This window comes from Temnothorax nylanderi, unplaced genomic scaffold, assembly GCF_030848795.1.
Source record: "Temnothorax nylanderi isolate EJ_2023f unplaced genomic scaffold, tnyl_v1.0 TNYL_tig0345_pilon, whole genome shotgun sequence".
Taxonomy (NCBI): domain Eukaryota; kingdom Metazoa; phylum Arthropoda; class Insecta; order Hymenoptera; family Formicidae; genus Temnothorax; species Temnothorax nylanderi.
In genome coordinates this window covers 9,243-29,024 of record NW_027249407.1, presented here as the reverse complement: position 1 = coordinate 29,024, position 19,782 = coordinate 9,243, and the positions used below count along the sequence as shown (strand labels likewise).

Genomic DNA, 19,782 nt, shown 5'->3' with positions numbered 1-19,782 from the left:
AAAAGTACGCTGTATCAAAGATAATGAAAAAGAAATTATTAGTAAAGAAACAATCCTTTCTTTCGAAATGTTTTAAGAAACACGGTGGAATTCACCATTGTAAACTTATATCCAACAAAAGATTCTTTGGAAGAAAAGTATCATCTCTGAATAGTCATATATCGCCATTCGTAATTTAGTACAGTGTAGCTCAACTTAATTATATCAAAGAAAGAATCGTTTATATCAAACATATGAAATATCATACAAGAGAATATTATCACACAAATACATGAAATAATCATTGAAGTAATGCGTCAACCTTTTTTTATTCATAACATAATCCTCATTGGCATAATAATAATCAATATAGAATTTATCTATTGAAACGTAAAGAGATTCTTTTCACGTGATTAAAGAATGAATAAAGACAAGATAAGTTGAATAACTTATTCTGATTAATAGTAAGAATATGCTTTCGTTTAGAGATTGACACATTAATTCTGAAACAAAGAAACAATATGCAAAAGTAAGGATTCGCCGAATAGTCCGACTCAGATCACAACAGAACAATCATATCTTAAGACACTGTCATTTAGCAATCGAACGATTATCTTAATAACGCAGAAAACGCTAGTTATAACGCGTCTCGAATTACCACGAATGCACATACAACACTGAATACAAGTAACGAGTGTAATTACGCTTCTCGTTTATATCCTAATTAAAGACTATCGAATGATACAAGAGCAAATGTAACGCAGAATTCAATGAACTTATAGCTTTAGAACGTTATCTTGAAAGAATGCATTTAGAGATTTACAATAGTCGTTTGTTATTGAAATGGTTGCAACCACACAAAAAGAGAGAATTTAAAGGAATCTATACTGAGCTCAGTGTTCTCAATAATGAGTAATCAAATACGCAGAGTCGACTCGTTTTTCTCAAAGATGAAAAAGCATCTCTTTTAATAAGAGCTCTCGACTTATCTTAACCAATGATCGGATAGTTGAATAGACCATACGGTCATTGCAACGTTAGACGTAAATCTAACACCGTCCTCGTTTTGATCACTGATTAAATGAAATGAATGTAATTTGTTACCTTAACACTGTCGTTAATCGGAATTACTTCCTCTTATGACTAGTCGGATTGACGAAGCTCAAAAAGAGCGCTCTCTCATTTGTAGCAAATGATATCTTCCTTCATAATCGAGAGGACATTCCAGAACGTTTCGATTGCGTCGCAGTTTTCCGTCTCTTTCTCTTTCTCTGAAGTCCGGTATAATAGCAGATTCTCAATGATCAATGTGATTCAGCTTGTAGCTCAACGTATTATAACCCGATAGAGATTAATTATCGGTTAATCTACGACTCGTTAATACTGTACGTATTACAAAAGACGGTGAAGCTACAATGAACTTAACTGACGATCCGTCGTAGAAGACGTTCGGAACGAGAATGGCTGCTCGCCGTGCTGCCCGCACGAACACGCCCGTGCTCGCATGCGCATTGATACACGCTCGACCGTAAGCGGTCCCCGGGCCGCCACGCGGTCTTCGTCGCGCGCATTGATACATTATGACGCGTAAAGCGGTAGCTATAGCTATTACTATAGTCATCTATGAAAGCTCTTTCTTATTAAATATAAGTCCGATTCTATAAATACACAATCTCTGAACTGACCTTACTTTATCTTTAAACAAGTATAGATACTAATGAAGAGTGGGAATATGAAAAAAGTAGTGATAATTGGAAAAAATGTAAAAATGCCTAACGAGGCATCTGTACATCATGTCAACAGGTGTGTCTGCTGAACGCGGCCATTTTTACATTTTTTTCAATTATCACTACTTTTTTTATATTCCCACTCTTTATTAGTACCTATACTTTACTCCTGTAAAAGGATTTTGCGATTTATAAAGCCGTTTCAAAGAACGAGCTTTGACAGATATGTCGTACAGGTGCCTCGTTAGGCATTTTTACATTTTTTCCAATTATCACTACTTTCTTTATATTCCCACTCTTCATTAGTATCTATACTTTACTCCTGTAAAAGGATTTTGCGATCTATAAAGCCGTTTCAAAGAACGAGCTTTGGCAGATATGTCGTAACAGATGCCTCGTTAGACAAGAACAGATATTTCTCGTATTATTGGCCGCGTTCAGCAGACACAACTGTTGAGTTCGTCTTATAACACTCTGCGTTGATTGGTTGGTTCTAAAAGTAAGAGCCAATCACGTTCGATTGCTACTCAGCGGCTTGGTCTGCTGAACGCGCCCATTCCTTTCTCTCCTATGTATGTAATTTACATGCACCCATTTATTCCTCTCTCTCTCTCTCTCTGTCTCTCTCTCTTTCTCTCTCTCCCTCTCTCCATCCCTGTCCCTCTCTCTCTTAGTATACTGGATAGCGTATTAGTATGGTAAAATCAGGATTTTTTGGAAGTGGTGTTAGGATTCCAGGGTATATTTAAAGAAAGAAAAACGGTAATGTTATTTAGGACAAGAAACTGTATTTATTATTTCGTTGATAAAATGTTGGGAAATATAAACGAAAATACATATATAAATGAAATATATTATTTTTTTTATTGTTACTGTCAAAAGTAAATAATATTACATAAAACCAGTAATGCAATTGAACATAGATATACATACACACGCACACGCATACGCAATCGCACATATATACATACGCATACGCACATACATATTATTTTTATTATTTTTTCTGTGGGCCCCAGGCCCCGTCCACGATGACGATATCACGGACATGAGACGTCTCCAGGATCATGCTCCGATTACTTTGTACTAACAATAAGAATAATTCTGCATAAACTTTTTTTACTTTGTGCCTTTATATCATATGTATTTTTCAAGCAAAGTGCATTTGCAGAATTTATGCGATGGAAGATGTATACACACACACACACACACACACACACACACACACACACACACACACACACACACACACACACACACACACACACCACACACACACACACACACACGTGTGTGTGTTTATATATGTATACATATATCTTCCATCGCGTAAATTCTGCAAATGAACTTTGCTTGAAAAATACATATGATATAAAGGCACAAAAGAAATTTATGCAGAATTATTCTTAGTACAAAGTAATCGGAGCACGATTCTGGAGACGTCCCGTGTCCGCGATATTATCATCGTGGACGAGGCTCCGGGCCCAGAGAAAAAATAATCGTACTAACGATAGACCTCCGATATTGTCGTACAAAATGTATGTTTACCTATCCCACTATCCCTAGCTTCTTCTCCTCTGTATATTATAATGAAAAAAACGTATCCAACTGAAAAAGGCCCGTTTAGCGACATATAGGAAGCCGATGCCAGTCTCACGCGAAAAGCGAACGTCGAATTTATAACACAATGGCTGCGTTCGGGAAGCGCGCTATTAGCGCTATTGCATCATTCTATCTTTATCGTTCATCAGGTGTAAAACAAGGATAAAATAAGCAAATAGCACTAATAGTGTCTTCCCGAACGCACCCAATAAATTAGTATTTAGCATCTCGAATTTCTATCAAGAAACGAGACAGGTCATTTTTTTGTTTTCTAACCGAATTTCACTAATATCTAAACGTCAGAAACGCACGTGGTCCGAGTTAGCACAGTCCGACAGATTTCTTCCTATAGACGGCATAGTTGCCAAAATATATTTCATGCGTGAAAAGAAAATTAATCTGCAAAAATCAAATAATATTATAAGCGCGAAAAAATATACACGAAGAATTTATTTTGAGAATCAGAAATATTAAAAAAACGCGACAAAGTTTTTTCCCTCCGGATGAAATTCCAACGTGCGCTTCTAAGGTCAACGCGCATTCTTTGCTAAACGAATAAATTCATACACATTTTCCTGCCAGATATTTATTGACGTGATGCAGACGGGTGTACAACTGAGCCTCAATAAAACGCGAGTAATCGTAAATCAATTATGCGAAAGATATTAGATCTTATATTCGTCAATAAAGTTATAAAATCCGCAAACAATGCGAAAATTTGCGCATAGTCCCTCGTGATCAAATATAAATGCATCGCGTCGCTTCGCTAATGATCGGATAAACACTCGAAAACGCAACAAAATATTTGCTCCACGAAATAAGCTCGCACAAATCGCATCTGACAAAACTGAAATTTAACAATTATATATAAAATCAAAAGCTATAAATTAGTTTTTTGTTTTGAACAAGAGAAGTTGAGACACGTAGCGATAAAATTGAATGAATTCTCAACACGATAAAAATAAGTTTAATAATTTTCTTCTACGGTTTTCGTTTCTTTTTTAAGAAATAAAGATGTTAAAAAAAATCAATACAAAGTAATATGTTACAAAAGTTTCTCTTGGTGTAAATTTTCAAAAGGAGGAAAGCAAGTTTGAAAGAATAATATGATAAATCAACATTCTCTGAATACATATTAGAAACCATTTTTTTTATATACAATTTCTTTTATATTATCTGGTACATCTTTTTTCTAATTAGACTGATTGCTAATATATCTTTTAATATGCGTAAAAATATATATTTTAATTCTTAGTGCTTCTGCATGATAGTGCAATAATTTCAGATTTTTTGCCATCACCTATTACTTCAGACTATCAATCTTACTGAAAAGGAACCTGCGTAGATTTAATCAAATAATGGAGAATTATGAATAATATGAGGTTTCCAACGCTGAGCTTTTTATGTAAACTCTTTCAAAGGATCTATCCATTCTTGATGGGGTAAAATAATAACTTCTATAACAAATGCAATAAATATTAAATTTATAGTATTGATTTATATAATTAATTTTATTCTGTCTTTATATAGAAAAATATACACTCAGTCTTAGCATCAGAGTAGAGGGTAACGCAGCTGATGAACAGTATAGATATAATAACAAACTGAATAAAAATCTTATTAATATCATTATGATATAATAATTAAGATTTTTATTCAATTTGTTATCTATACTGTTCATCAGCTGCCGTTACCCTCTACTCTGATGCTAAGACTGAGGTATATTTTTCTATATAAAGACAGAATAAAATTAGTTATATAAATCAATACTATAAATTTAATATTTATTGCATTTGTTATAGAAGTTATTATTTTACCCCATCAAGAATGGATAGATCCTTTGAAAGAGTTTTACATCATTCATTTACATTACAAGAAAAAAATTATTAGACGTGCAAGAGATGCAGTAAATTTCCAAGTCTAATAAGTACCCGCGTCAATACATACTATGTATACTAATTCACATTCTCAATTATGCTACTGTTATTATTTGTCATCAGACAATTATAAACATACACATAATAATTAGATACATATTATATATATATACGCACATGTGTGCATAAGAATATATGTAATTTATAAAAAGCGGGTGCTTATTAGCCTTGATACGTTACTGCCTTCTGCTACGGACGGCCAGAAAGCATTTTCAGGTTCAGGCCGTATTGCTAAGAATCCATAGACGCGGCAACGCCGCGCGGCGTTGCCGCGTCTATAGCATATGTCTCTTTACCACCGTGCGTGTGAGCAATTCAGTGGTGTGTGTACGTGTACGGAGTTTCGCGTTGTCACCACCAGTGGTCACCACCTTACGTGGTGGCGTTTTCGCGTCGGAGTTTGGCCTTTGCTTTAGTTGACATTACCGACGTCGAGGAAGTTCGGCCTTAGCTTTAGCATCCCCTTAAGGGCGGGATTGAAACTATTAACTTTAAAAAGTTGTATGTGTGGATTAATCATTGGGATATTTTTAGCTTTTAATAATTTTATAAGGAAATTTTATTATTTAAATTTTTATGTGAGTTTAATGTGGTATTTAAATTATTTATATTTGTGATTGTATAATCCTTTAAATATTGTGGGGGTAAAAGTGATAGAGGTAGATATATCTTGATTAGAATATTTAGGAAAAAATTCATTCATATATATAATTCAATATTTTTGTGTTAAATTTATATATAAGATATATATGTTTGTATATTTATTTATTAATATTTTAGGGTGAATATATTTATTATTTTAAAAATTTAAATAGCTTATAAAGGCATAAAGCATAATATTGAAGATATTAAAAAAATTAGTGGATTTTTAAATAAATATATAGAATATTATTTTTATAGTGAAAATATGTTTTTTAAACTATATTTAAATTATTAATTATTTTTATTTTTAGAATATAGAATATATAAAGGGTAATTAAGTGGAGGATGGTGAATAATATTTATTATTTCTTAATTTGGTTAAAACTAATTTTATTTATATGTTGTGCCGCTGCCTTGAATTGGAGATCAGGGCCGGCACCGAGTTCTTTGGATCCGCCGATTAGGGAGAGAGGACACTGGCGATATTGAGTTTGCAGTCGCGTTAAATAAAAGATAGTTTTATTGATATAATTGTGTATTTACACTACCCTGACTTGCGGGTTACACTTCACGTTTCGTTGTCTTGCGGTACGCGCTTGGTTCTTAGACTGCCCGCCGTTCCTTGGAAGGGCGGGCTTTTTATCGCCTCGGCATTGCTGACTTAGCAGTCAGCAATTTTGACTTTGCGATCAACGTCCTAGCGGGCTGGTGATATCCCGAATGACCATATATGGTCATTACCGCGACGCGTGCTGGCTTTCGCGTCATCGGTCCTCGTCGCTAGGGTCGGATTACCCAGTAATCCGGCCCTCGGTGTTGCCAGGTGCCATACTTTATCGTGAATACGTTGTGCGCTCACAACATATAATTAAAAAAAATTAAAGTAATATGATTTAGAAATTTATCATAGGTAATGAATTAGAAGTTCATTTTAAATTACTTCAACTAGAAAGTTAAAAAGTTTCAATGGAATTATTAACAATAATTTACCTCTATCTTGGTTTTAGTTAAAAGATTTTTTAAAGTACTCTTAGATTTTTATATTAAATCAAGTATTTAAGTCGAAATTAAATTGTAATTTTTTACTTTAAGAGGTAAAATATATGAGAAAATTTATAATTTTTAAATGCAATTTAAATGTTTTTATTTTAAACTAATATCCTTGGAAATAATTTTATAAATTTTAGATTTTTCAATCAATGGATTGTTCAGTATATTCTAAGAATAAACCAAAAATTATAGAATTATAATAAATATTTCAGAAGTTAAGATTATTGGTAAATTAAATATTTTAAATATATGAATTAAAAGGATTAAAAGGGCGATTTCGATGTCAAAAATTAAAAAAATTAAACTAATTAAAAAAAAATTGAATTCTAAAGGGTATGCGGGGGGGTGACATAGGGTCAAAGCCACATTCAAATGGGGAAATTTTTTCTCGGTCTTGAAAAGATTTTTTTGAGATTAAATAATTTAGTATTAATAAAAGGGTAGAAATTGTTAATAAAATACTAATTATATAAGTAAGTTGGATAATTATTTATATTAAAGTAAATTAAATTTTTTAATTGGAAATTAAATGTAATAAATTAATTATACTATATAAATTATAAAATTTATTAAAAAAAGATAAATTTATAAAAAATTAGAATCTTCATCAATAGATTGAGATGTATAAAAATAATCATACGACATCTACAAAATGTCAGTATCATGCAGCTGCTTCAAATCCAAAGTGATGATAGGAAGAGAAGTGAAGAATGTTTATTCGAAAAAGACATACAGTAAGAAATAAAGTTCCGATAATTACATGTAAACCATGAAATCCTGTAGCAATGAAAAAAGTTGAGCCATAAATTGAGTCTGCAATAGTGAATGGGGCTTCTTTATATTCAATAATTTGTAAAATAGTAAAATAAATTACTAAAATAATAGTAAAATAAACTTTTTTTTCTTTCTTTAAAATTTTTATTTAGTATGGCATGGTGTCTTCAAGTAACTGTTAAGCCTGATGAAATTAAAATAATTGTATTTATTAAAGGAATATCAAAAGGGTTAAAAGGAATAATACCTAAGGGAGGTCATAATTGTCCAATTTCTATGTTAGGGGCCAGGGAAGAATGAAAGTATGCTCAGAAGAAGGAGAAAAAAAATATAATTTCAGAGATAATAAATGAAATTATACCTAAGCGTATTCCCTTGTAAACGTTTAATGTGTGACATCCTTGGAAAGTTGCTTCTCGAGTTACATCACGTCATCATTGAATTATACAAAAAAGAGTTCTAGGGATAGTTAAAATTATGGAGTACCTATAATGGTGAAATCATCTTACTGTACAAATTAAATTATTTAAAATTCTTAATGAAATAAGAATTGGTCATGGACTAACACTTACTAAGATGAAAGGGGTGGTTCATAATTAAATTTCTCTTCTATAAAGAGTTGAAAGAATAGAGAATACATAGGCTTGAATTATGGATACAGAGATTTCTAAAATAAATAATAAAATTTGAGATATGATTATAATTATAAAAATTATGAAATTATTGATTGATTGACCAGTTGACCCTAGTAAAGACAATAAAAAATGGCCTGCAATTATATTTGCTGTTAATCGAATTGCTAAAGTAAGAGGGCGGATAATTAGTCTCAATGATAGTTTCAATGATAACTATGAAAGATATTAATAAAAAAGGAGTGCCTTGAGGAGTTAAGTGAGCTATTAAAATATTTAGGTAATTATAAATTTTGTAAATAATTGTTCTAAATCAAAGAGTTAAGGATAGAGACAGACAAAAATTTATGTGTCTAGATGCTGTAAAGATATAGGGAAAGAGTCCTAAAAAATTGTTGAAAAAAATTATTAATAAGAGACTAATAAAAATAATTAGATTAGAATATGAATAAGAGATTAAAATTTTAAATTCTTAAAATAAATAAAAAATTAAATATTTTCATAATAAAATTAATCGGGATGGAATAAATCAATATTAGTAGGGAAGGAGGGTAAAAATAATAATTAACCTTAATCAATTTAATGAGAGATTTATAGATGTTGAGGAGTCAAAGATTGAAAAAATATTTATCATAATCAATTAAAATAAAGTGATCTCATTGAAGGATGAATATGAATATGAAAAGTTTGAGGAACTGGGGTAATTATAAAATATAAAAAAGATGAGATAGTTAAAAGTAAGCTAATAGTTAAAATAATAATAGTAGATCATAATAAGGGTCTTATTTGTGGGATTAAAGAATATTAATATATAGAAATTTAATAATTTTAAATTGACAATTTAATGTTAAAGGTTTAACTAATTCTTTCATTAAAAATAGGGTCAATACCTATTATATTTTGATTTAAAAGATCAATACTTTTATTATATTCAGTCATTTAATGAAGTTATTATATAGGGTTTAATTATTGTTAATAAAATAAGTTAATCAATTTTTAAAGTTATTAAGGTTTGTAGATTCAATTACGATTGGTAAAAATCTATGATTAGTTCCACAAATTTCAGAACATTGGCTAAAAAATAATCCGGGTCGATTTATAAATAATATAGTTTGATTTAGACGTCCTGGGGTTGAATCTATTTTAATACCTAGGGAGGGGATGGTTCATGCGTGAATTACATCGATTGATGTAGTTAGTAGACGAATAGTTAAGTTGAATGGTAAAATGCATCGATTGTCGACATCAAGTAAGCGAAATTCATTATTTGTTAATTGATTAGTGGATAACATAAAAGAATCAAATTCAATATTGTTGAAATCAGAATATTCATATCTTCAGTATCATTGATGGCCAATGGTTTTAATCGTAAGATTATTGGAGTGAAGTTTATCGGTAAGGTAGAGCATTTTTAAAGAAAGTATGGCAATAAAAATTAGAATAAATATGGGAATGATATGGGAGACTGGGGCTAAAAGGTTAGTTTTTTTCGATGCCGATTTTTAACAACAAAATAAATAATTTTAGTTAAAAGTGGTATACCACTGTAAAGAGTGAACCTTTAGCTACAAAATTTATATAGGAAATTTTTGTCTACGTCGCTTTGTTTAACCGGTATAGAGCAAAAACGACAACGGTGGAAAAATTGAAATCTCAAAAATGCTGGGGTTTAAACGTCACACTGCATTTTCAATACATATATGTTCGCGAAATCGCTGATTAATCCCGGCGATGGTAGCGGGATGAGAAGGACGCGCGTGGAGGATGTTAACGAATTAGTCCTTTATTTTTTGTGTAACTCAGACCACAGTCTGAGCCGTCTTTAATGAAATATGTACAGTCTGACCTGAGAAACGATGAGCGGTGTATAATGAGAAGTCTTTTGATGCGCGAGGCAATTGTATAAATTGCCTCGCTCGTGGTGATTCGCCCGTGAGCCGTTGAGACACGTGGCGGTCGGCACTCGCGCACGTGTGAGCCTGAGTCGTCGTGTTGATGTACCAGAGCTGGCTGGGGTGAGCGGTCTCTTTACACGTTAGTAAAGCTTCTCGGCAGCTTCAATCACTGCAATGGGCACTGTAATACAGTTCTACTAGCGAAACGCACAGCGTGGTCGTCGTACGTCTGATCACAGCGCGGACATGTTTTCACACTGGCGCGAGGGAGAAGTTCGCGATGAGCGCGCCCGTGCTTGCGCAAGCTGCCGCGTTGATCCGGCCAGTCGATACCCGATCGATGCTGCCATCTGATGAGATGGCGCAACGTGATAACGGAATCTCGAACATTCCGCCCGCCATCAGCAACCTTGTTGATGATTCCTTACTCTTGATCCTTTATCCTGATGAAATGGGTAATATGGCAAGTTTGGCAATTGGCCGGGTGAGCATCGTGGTGGCCGTCTTGAGGGTAACCACCCTAGTAAGTCCATCCTTTCCGGGGTGCAAAGCCGTTACTCTGGCGAGTGGCCATTTGCACGGTGGAGAGCGTTCCTCGGTGATCAGTACGATAGAGCCCACCTTGATGTTGTTGTTAGGATGATGCCACTTGGATATTGCCTGCTGGCGTTGCAGATAATGCGCCGACCATTGCGCCCAAAATTGTTGAACATGCTGCTGGATGAGCTGCCACCGAGACAGTCGCGAGGTTGCCAGGTCGATCAGAGATGGCTCGGGTATGGTAGTGAGTGGACCTCCAATGAGAAAATGACCTGGGGTGAGCGCTGAGACGTCTTCAGGGTCGTCGCTCAACGGTTCCAAAGGCCTTGAGTTGAGAATGGCTTTTATTTGCGTAAGCAACGTTGTTAGTTCTTCCGTCGTGAGTAGAGTCTCCCCGATGGTCCGTCTCAAATGAAACTTCACGGACTTTACAACCGCCTCCCACTTGCCCCCCATGTGTGGAGCACCTAGTGGGTTGAACTCCCATCTTATGCCGTCAAGTTGCAACACTTGAGCAATCCGTTGATGTTCTTGAGCGCCTTGGACGAACATTTTCTTGAGCGCGGCGTCTGCTCCAATGAAAGTTGTCCCGCAGTCCGAGTACATGGTCTGAGCAATTCCCCTTCTCGCTGCAAATCTTCGGAAGGCTGCTATGAATCTTTCTGATGAGTAGTCACTGACTACTTCGAGGTGAATTGCGGAGGTGGAAAAGCAGACGAACACACAGATCCATCCCTTGTATGTTTTCGCACCTCGTCCCTTCCATGTCTTGATGGTGAGCGGTCCGGCATAGTCGACTCCTGTATGAGCAAACGGACGTGACGGCGTAACCCGAGAGAGAGGTAGTTGGCCCATCAGTTGATGAGCACGGATCCCCCTCTGCCGAGCACACACGACACACCGTAAGATATGAGACTTCACCGGAGCCCGTCCGCCGATGATCCAATATTGTTGCCTGACATGAGCCAATGTCAGCTGTGTTCCTCCATGTAGAGTACGCAAATGGGCGTGGGCGATGATTAAAGTTGAGAACCGTGAGTGGCGAGGTAGAATCGCCTGATGTTTGTTGTCTTGAGCTAGTGCTGATTGGTTGAGGCGGCCGCCAACTCGGATAACCCCTTGAGCGTCTATGTACGCAGTCAATCGACTGAATGCGTGAGTAGGTGGTAGTCTCGAATTGGCCGTGAGCATCTTGATCTCATGCGTGAAGTATGCCGCTTGAGTAGCCTTGATCCAGAATAGTCTGGCCTTCTCCAAAGCTGAGTGCAAGTCCAGTGACTTGGCTCGGCGCTTTCTCAAGAGAGAGATAAACCTGAAACAGAGAGCTGTTACTTTCAATAATTTATTGAGGGTTGAGTACCTATATATGAGGTCCCAGTGGTATTCCGACTGAGATGCCGCTGCATGTAGCGCAATGCCAGGACGGGCCTCACTGCAGCTCAACTCGTCCGACAGCGCGGGTTGTGATGGCCATGCTTCAGGTGTGAGTATCCACGGTGGTCCCGTCCACCATAATGAGTGGCTTTGAAGTTGAGAAGTAGTCAATCCTCGTGATGCGCAATCGGCTGGATTGGATGTACCAGGTACGTATCTCCAGTGTGCTTTTGCAGTGAGATCTTGAATCTGAGAAACTCGGTTTCTCACAAAATCCTTCCAGCGCGATGCATGAGATTTGATCCACGTGAGTGTCACAACAGAGTCCGTCCACAGGTGAATTGCTGTAACGTTCAACTTCAAGGTGGCTTGAACGTATCGCATGAGCCTTGAGAGCAGCAGTGCTGCGGAGAGTTCTAGTCTCGGGATGGTGAGCCGTTTGAGCGGTGCTACCTTAGTTTTGGAGCACACCAATGAAATCGTGGCGCCGTTTGAGCTGCGGACGGTGATATATACGACTGCAGCCATTGCTAGTTGAGAAGCATCAGAAAAGCCGTGAAATTCCACTGACGAGGTACTCCATGTGTTATACCATCGAGGTATTGAGATTCTGCTTAAGCTGGTGAGTTCTTTTCTGATGGTGAGCCACCGTGATGAGAGCTGGGATGGCAGTGGTTCATCCCATCGGAGCTTATGGAGCCATAGCTCCTGCAAGAGCATCTTCGCCTTGATCACTACTGGTGATGCAAAGCCTAGTGGATCGAATATCTGAGTCACTTCAGACAAAACGAGGCGTTTGGTGAACTGATTGGTGTGCGATGAGATCCTTGTTGAGAATGTGAATGAATCTTCGTAAGGAAGCCAGTTTAATCCGAGGATTTTGGTTGTGCAATCGTCAAATGCAATTTGTGAGCCCTGTTCCTTTTCTGCTTGAACCGCAGTGAGCACATCTTGATGAGTCGCGTGCCACTTTGATAATGGAAAACCGCCCGCCATGCACAAATTCTTCAGTTGCACTGCAATTTCCTTTACCTGCTGAACTGTGTCGGCGCCTCCAAAAGTGTCGTCAACATATCGACCCTCAGTGAGTGGCGGCACTGCAAGGGGAAACTTATGGCCTTCATCCTTCACCAGTTGCAGCAGTGTTCGCACTGCTAAGAACGGGGCACCCTTGGTACCATACGTGACCGTTGTTAGATAATTTTCCACTTCCTTGAGTTGTTTGTCGATCCAGAGAACCCGTTGTAAATTCCAGTCATCCTTATGTACGTTGATTTGCCTGTACATTTTGGTGATGTCAGTGGCCACTAAATGCCGAAATTGTCGAATCCAGAGCAAAACGTCTGTGACGTCTAAATGCAACTTGGCTCCCGTATACATGATATCATTGAGTGAGCGGCCGGATGTAGATGCACTCGAGCCATTAAACACCACACGTAATTTTGTGGTTGCACTGTCTGGTTTGAGCACGCCGTGATGTGGCAAGTAATATTGCGCGTGCTGGCTGGAAACGGGTGAAGCCTCCGTCATGTGATTGAGCTCTCGATATTCTGTCATGAACTGGTGATAAAGGCGTCGATAGTTGTCATCTCGTGCGAATCTTCTTAGTAGGCCCTGCAGGCATCGATGCGCAGTGTGGTACGAATCCCCAAGAGTATCAGGTGATGATTTTAACGGAAGTCGAACCGTGTATCGACCTGTTGAGTCCCGCGAAACAGTGCTCTTGTAATGTTCTTCACATCTTTGCTCGTCAGGCGTAAGATCATGAGTATTACTTGCAGGCACTTCTTCTTGTGTCCAGAATTTCGCCAGCAACTCGTCGAGAGCATCTTCTCTCTCCTGAATCGAGGCATGGTGCACTGCAGCAGATGCCGATGATGATGTGTCGACAGGTCCGAGAACGAGCCATCCAAAAATTGAGAGCTGCGCAATTGGCATCAATGGATCTTGTTTGATGATGTTGGGCTTGATGATCTGCCCATATGAATCAGCTCCAATGATGATATCCACTGGCCGTGGTGTGAGAAAGTCTGGATCGGCCAAGATTAACTTGGTGAGATGCGGCCATTCCTGTGGTGCAGCGTTGAATGATGGCAAGATGTTGGTTAACGTCTGCAGAATGTGAGCTTGAATGATGACGTCTGATCTTGAGTGAAGTGAGCGGAGCTGGAGTGAGGCAACTCCTCGAGTTTGAGTTGACTTTTCGCCCCCAATTCCAGTAATGATGATGACAGAATGATGACGAGGAATGTTGAGCTGACGAATGAGTGATTCAGAGACAAAGGTGAGTTCTGAACCTGAATCGATGAGAAGCCGTACGCGCTGAGTAGTCACAAATGAATTTATCTGAGCCAGGGCCGTAGCTAATAATGTTGAGTGTGATGAGCGGGCCAAAGAGGAGTGAGCGACGATTGCACCATCTTCCTATTGAGCTGACGCAGCTGAGCTGGTGCTCGGCTTCGTTGATGAGTTCGCCTGATGAGCTTCATGCAGCATCGTGTGGTGTCGGTTGGTGCACTTCTTGCACCCCCGTGAGCTCTTACATGAGCGGACGTTGTGGCGGCCGAGGCAATTGAAGCAGAGCCTCCGTGAGATGACAAGTTTCTGTCGTTCGACCGGTGAGAGATCCCTAAATTTGGTGCACGTCACAACGAAATGCGTGCCGTTGCAGCAGTCACACGGGTACACCGTGGAGCCGTCTGATGATTCCGTGCGGGCCGGTTGAACTGCCGCATGGTGAGCTGTCGACGGGCGCCTGGACGTTGAGGCGGCCGTGCTCCCTGAGCTGGCCGTGGACTCTATCCTCTCGAGTGCTCGTGCTCGAGAGGTGAGAAACTGCTCGAGCTGCTCGAATCGCGGATACTCGCGTTTGGCCCCTAAGGACGTCTCCCACTGCTCCTTCGTCTGGCGATCCAACTGCCTGGACAGCTGGTACACCAGAATGCTATCTCCCAGATCCTGAGAGACGCCCAAGGCTTGCAGGCCCTTTATTCCTTCCTTGAAGGTGTTGAGCAACTTGTCCAGTGATGCGGCGTTCCTGAGAAACGTCGAGACACGTGTAAGAAATGCTGCACGAGACGAGAACGTTCGAGGAATGCGAGAGAAAGCGCTATGCGAAGCGAGAGTCATGTATTGAGCACGTGATACTGTTTATGTGACACTCGCGAGGGCGCGTGAACACTTGTATAACACTCGCGAGCGCGCGTGAGAATGTCTGTCTTTCACTCGCGAAAGCGCTATAATGTCTACGTGGCACATCGCGAAGGGCATGCCCTTTTCACGTGATCTGTGTCTGAGTTACACCATAAGTTCCACGCATCCGGCTCGAAGGACCAAATGTTCGCGAAATCGCTGATTAATCCCGGCGATGGTAGCGGGATGAGAAGGACGCGCGTGGAGGATGTTAACGAATTAGTCCTTTATTTTTTGTGTAACTCAGACCACAGTCTGAGCCGTCTTTAATGAAATATGTACAGTCTGACCTGAGAAACGATGAGCGGTGTATAATGAGAAGTCTTTTGATGCGCGAGGCAATTGTATAAATTGCCTCGCTCGTGGTGATTCGCCCGTGAGCCGTTGAGACACGTGGCGGTCGGCACTCGCGCACGTGTGAGCCTGAGTCGTCGTGTTGATGTACCAGAGCTGGCTGGGGTGAGCGGTCTCTTTACACGTTAGTAAAGCTTCTCGGCAGCTTCAATCACTGCAATGGGCACTGTAATACAGTTCTACTAGCGAAACGCACAGCGTGGTCGTCGTACGTCTGATCACAGCGCGGACATGTTTTCACACTGGCGCGAGGGAGAAGTTCGCGATGAGCGCGCCCGTGCTTGCGCAAGCTGCCGCGTTGATCCGGCCAGTCGATACCCGATCGATGCTGCCATCTGATGAGATGGCGCAACGTGATAACGGAATCTCGAACAATATACGTACATCTAATCCTGAAAAATGATAGGATACATTTTAATAATTGTTTTTTAAGAGAAAAATAAAAAAATTTATTTAAAATTTTTATGCGAAACATTATTAAAAAATAGTTACGAGGGTTCCTCTTTCCGCAGAAGTCACTCGCCCGACTTGTTTCACTCCTCGACGTCCGATGACTCTATTCGGTGTCTGAACGGTTGTAATTCCCGTCTCATCCATATTCCATATGCAATGAGCCTGGAAATGCCTTGGAAATGCATCTGGACTGTTTACTGACCGATTAGCCCCAAACACAAGTTTCAGGTTTGATCGCCCACGAAATATTAGACATTAACGATAATGAAAAAACTACACTGGATTCGTGTTCAGCATGCATTACTCTTTATAATCATGTACCTCGAGATTTGGAGAGCAAATATTATTGCAGATATTACAAAATTTCCACGCGCAGAAAATGTAACTTTCACCTTCCGAAAACACGTTTGCCCTCGTAAAAATCATAATACGGCAGGTAACCTGCCGAAACTCCGTTGGTCACATGGGTACCATAAGCAGCGTTTACAATGTTAATAGCGAGTTCACACAATATACAGGTTCCGAGATATTTGATTTGACGCTTCAACCCCGTTGACCTTTTAGCCCCGGTCTCCCCTAGTTCAAATTAATTCGATTGTATGACCATGAAGTAAATACCGATTAATAAGTTTATTATAAGTTATTATTATTATTATAAAAGTAATTAATATTGCAATAAAAATTAAGATAATTATAGTAAAATCATGAAAAAAAATTATTATATCATAGGTTGGGGAATTTGAGTCTTGGAGTGTTAATGATCATGTATTAATTTTTAATAAAAGAATTAATCTTTATAAGAGGATTTTAAATCCATTGCACTAATCTGCCATATTAAAAAATTGCTGGGATTTCATTATATCTATGATTAAGAGGGGGATAGTTAGTATTTCATTCTAAGGATGGAGATACAAAAAATATATTAATAAGTATACGTTTGGCTCTTAGGGCTTCTCAAATAGTAAACATTAAGATTATTAAACTGATAATAGAAATAAGGGATCCGCTAGAAGAGATAATATTTCATGATAGGAAATTATCGGGATAATCTGAATATCGTCGGGGTATACCTCTAAGTCCCAGAAAATGTTGAGGGAAGAAAGTTAAATTGACTCCGATAAATATAGAAAAGAATTGAATATTAAGGTAAAAGTTATTCAGGGTAAATCCAGAAATTAGAGAGAATCAGTAGATAAATCTAGCAATAATAGCAAATACAGCTCCTATAGATAGAACATAATGAAAGTGGGCGACTACATAGTATGTATTATGTAAAATAATATCAATAGAAGAATTTGATAATATAATTCCTGTAAGACCTCCTATAGTAAATAAAAAGATGAATCCTATTGATCATCATAAGGTAGGATTATAGTTAATTTTTATGCCATGAAGAGTTGAGATTCATCTAAAAATTTTAATTCCTGTGGGAATAGCAATAATTATTGTGGCTGAGGTGAAATAAGCTCGAGTATCGACATCAAGACCAATAGTAAATATATGATGAGCTCAAACAATAAATCCTAAAAATCCAATTGCTACTATGGCATAAATTATTCCTAAGGAGCCAAAGGTTTCTTTTTTTCCTCTTTCATTTATAATAATATGGGAAATTAATCCAAATCCTGGAAGGATTAAAATATAAACTTCTGGATGTCCAAAGAATCAAAATAAATGTTGATAAAGAATAGGGTCTCCTCCTCCAGAAGGGTCAAAAAAAGATGTATTTAGGTTTCGATTTGTTAGTAATATAGTAATTGCTCCTGCTAATACAGGTAAGGCTAGAAGAAGTAAAATAGCGGTAATTAAAATAGCTCAAACTAAAAGGGGAATTTTATCTATAGTAAAATTTTTATGATGTATATTTAAAATAGTAGAAATAAAATTGATTGCGCCAAGAATTGAGGATATACCTGCAATATGAAGGGAAAAAATTGAGAGATCTACAGAAGAGCCCCTATGAAAGATATTTGATGCTAAAGGAGGGTAAATTGTTTACCCTGTTCCTACTCTGTTGTTAATAAAATTACCTAATGTTAATAATAAAATTGAGGGGGGTAAGAGTCAGAAACTTATATTATTTATACGAGGGTAAGCTATATCAGGAGATCCTAGTATTAGAGAGGCACTAAAAAATTTCCAAATCCCCCAATTATAAAAAGTATAACTATAAAAAAGATTATAATAAAAGCATGGCTGGTTACTAGAGAGTTATAGATTTGATCATTATTAATAAGGGGATTACAAGAACCTAATTCAAGGCGGATAATTATTCTTATAGAAGATTCGATTATTCCGGCTCAGATGGCGAAAATAAAATAAAGAATACCAATATCTTTGTGATTAGTGGAGAATAGTCATTTATTCATAGTGGTTTGTAAAAAAATAAAATGTTATTAAAGTAATAAATTGTAAATTTATTTAAGAAAGAAAAATTTTCTAACATTAATATAATGAATTTATATTATAGTTTATAAAATGAAATATTAAATTGCAAGTTTAAAGAAATTAATTGATATTAATATATATTATTAAATATTTACTTAATTAATTGTTGTTAATAACCATTTGTAATATAAGATTTTAAATGAAAGGAAAAATTTAAATTATGTAAGTAAGTAAGAGTGGATTTGTGAGTATGGATAAGATTTATAAAGGAATTATTATTTTTTAAACTTTGAAGGTTTAAAGTTTAGGTTATATGAACTTAAAATCTTTCTTTAAATAATTAAAATAATAAAGGATATTAGTAAGCTAGTTTGAATAAAAAAATTTAAATTATATTTAAAAGTAAGTTTTAAGATTAGAAGTTTAGATTTAAATTGATAAAAAAATATGGAATTAAGTATAATATTTACATAAAGGTATAATATATAATTAGTGATCTTAATATCATAATAATAAAAATAAAGAATAAGTTAGAATTTTGTAGAAAAATAAAAATTCTATATCATTTTATATAAAAAAATGAAAGTGGTGGTATTCTAGCTATGTTTAATATAATAGTAATTATTATTAAGTTATAGAATTTATTAAAATTTAAAATTGGATATTTAAAATTAAATAATATTTTATAGTAGGAAATAAAAATGAATAAAATAAATAAAATAATTGAATAAAATAAAAAATATTTTAATCAAATTAAAGATTTTATGTAAATTAATATAATTATTCATCTAGTTTGATTGATTGAAGCATATCTTATAAGTATTTTAATATTATATAAATTAAATATTATATATGGAGGAATGATTGAATATGAAATTAAAATAAAAAAATTAATAAATTATAAATTTTTAGGAGAGAAATTATGTAAAAGGGTATAATTTTTTGAGGGGTTAATAAAATAAATAAAATATTTCAAGTTAAATGCTTAGAAAGAATTGGAAGTCATAGATGAAAGGGGGAAATGAATGCTTAATTTTATAAATAATGCAAGAATTATTATAACATTAATATAATTATAATATATGAAAATATTATTTAGAATAATGCATATAATGATAGGGAAAAATGCTAAAATTTGAATAATAAAGTAAAAAAAAATTAATTTTTTATTTTTTAGATTTATATTTATTAAGCAAATGAATAAAAAGTTAGTAATTTCTATAAAAAATCAAATTATAATGTA

At 36.3% G+C, this 19,782-nt stretch overlaps 1 protein-coding gene across 1 annotated transcript; it reads right to left on the bottom strand.

The window, feature by feature from the left end:
* Positions 1 to 10,676: 10,676 nt before the first annotated feature.
* On the bottom strand, positions 10,677 to 15,189 carry LOC139781556 (uncharacterized; the record flags this gene model as incomplete). Its single annotated transcript, XM_071720397.1, has 2 exons — positions 10,677 to 14,449; positions 14,696 to 15,189. Coding segments are annotated over 2 exons (4,267 nt in total), but the record flags the coding sequence as incomplete, so codon positions are not given.
* Positions 15,190 to 19,782: the final 4,593 nt, after the last annotated feature.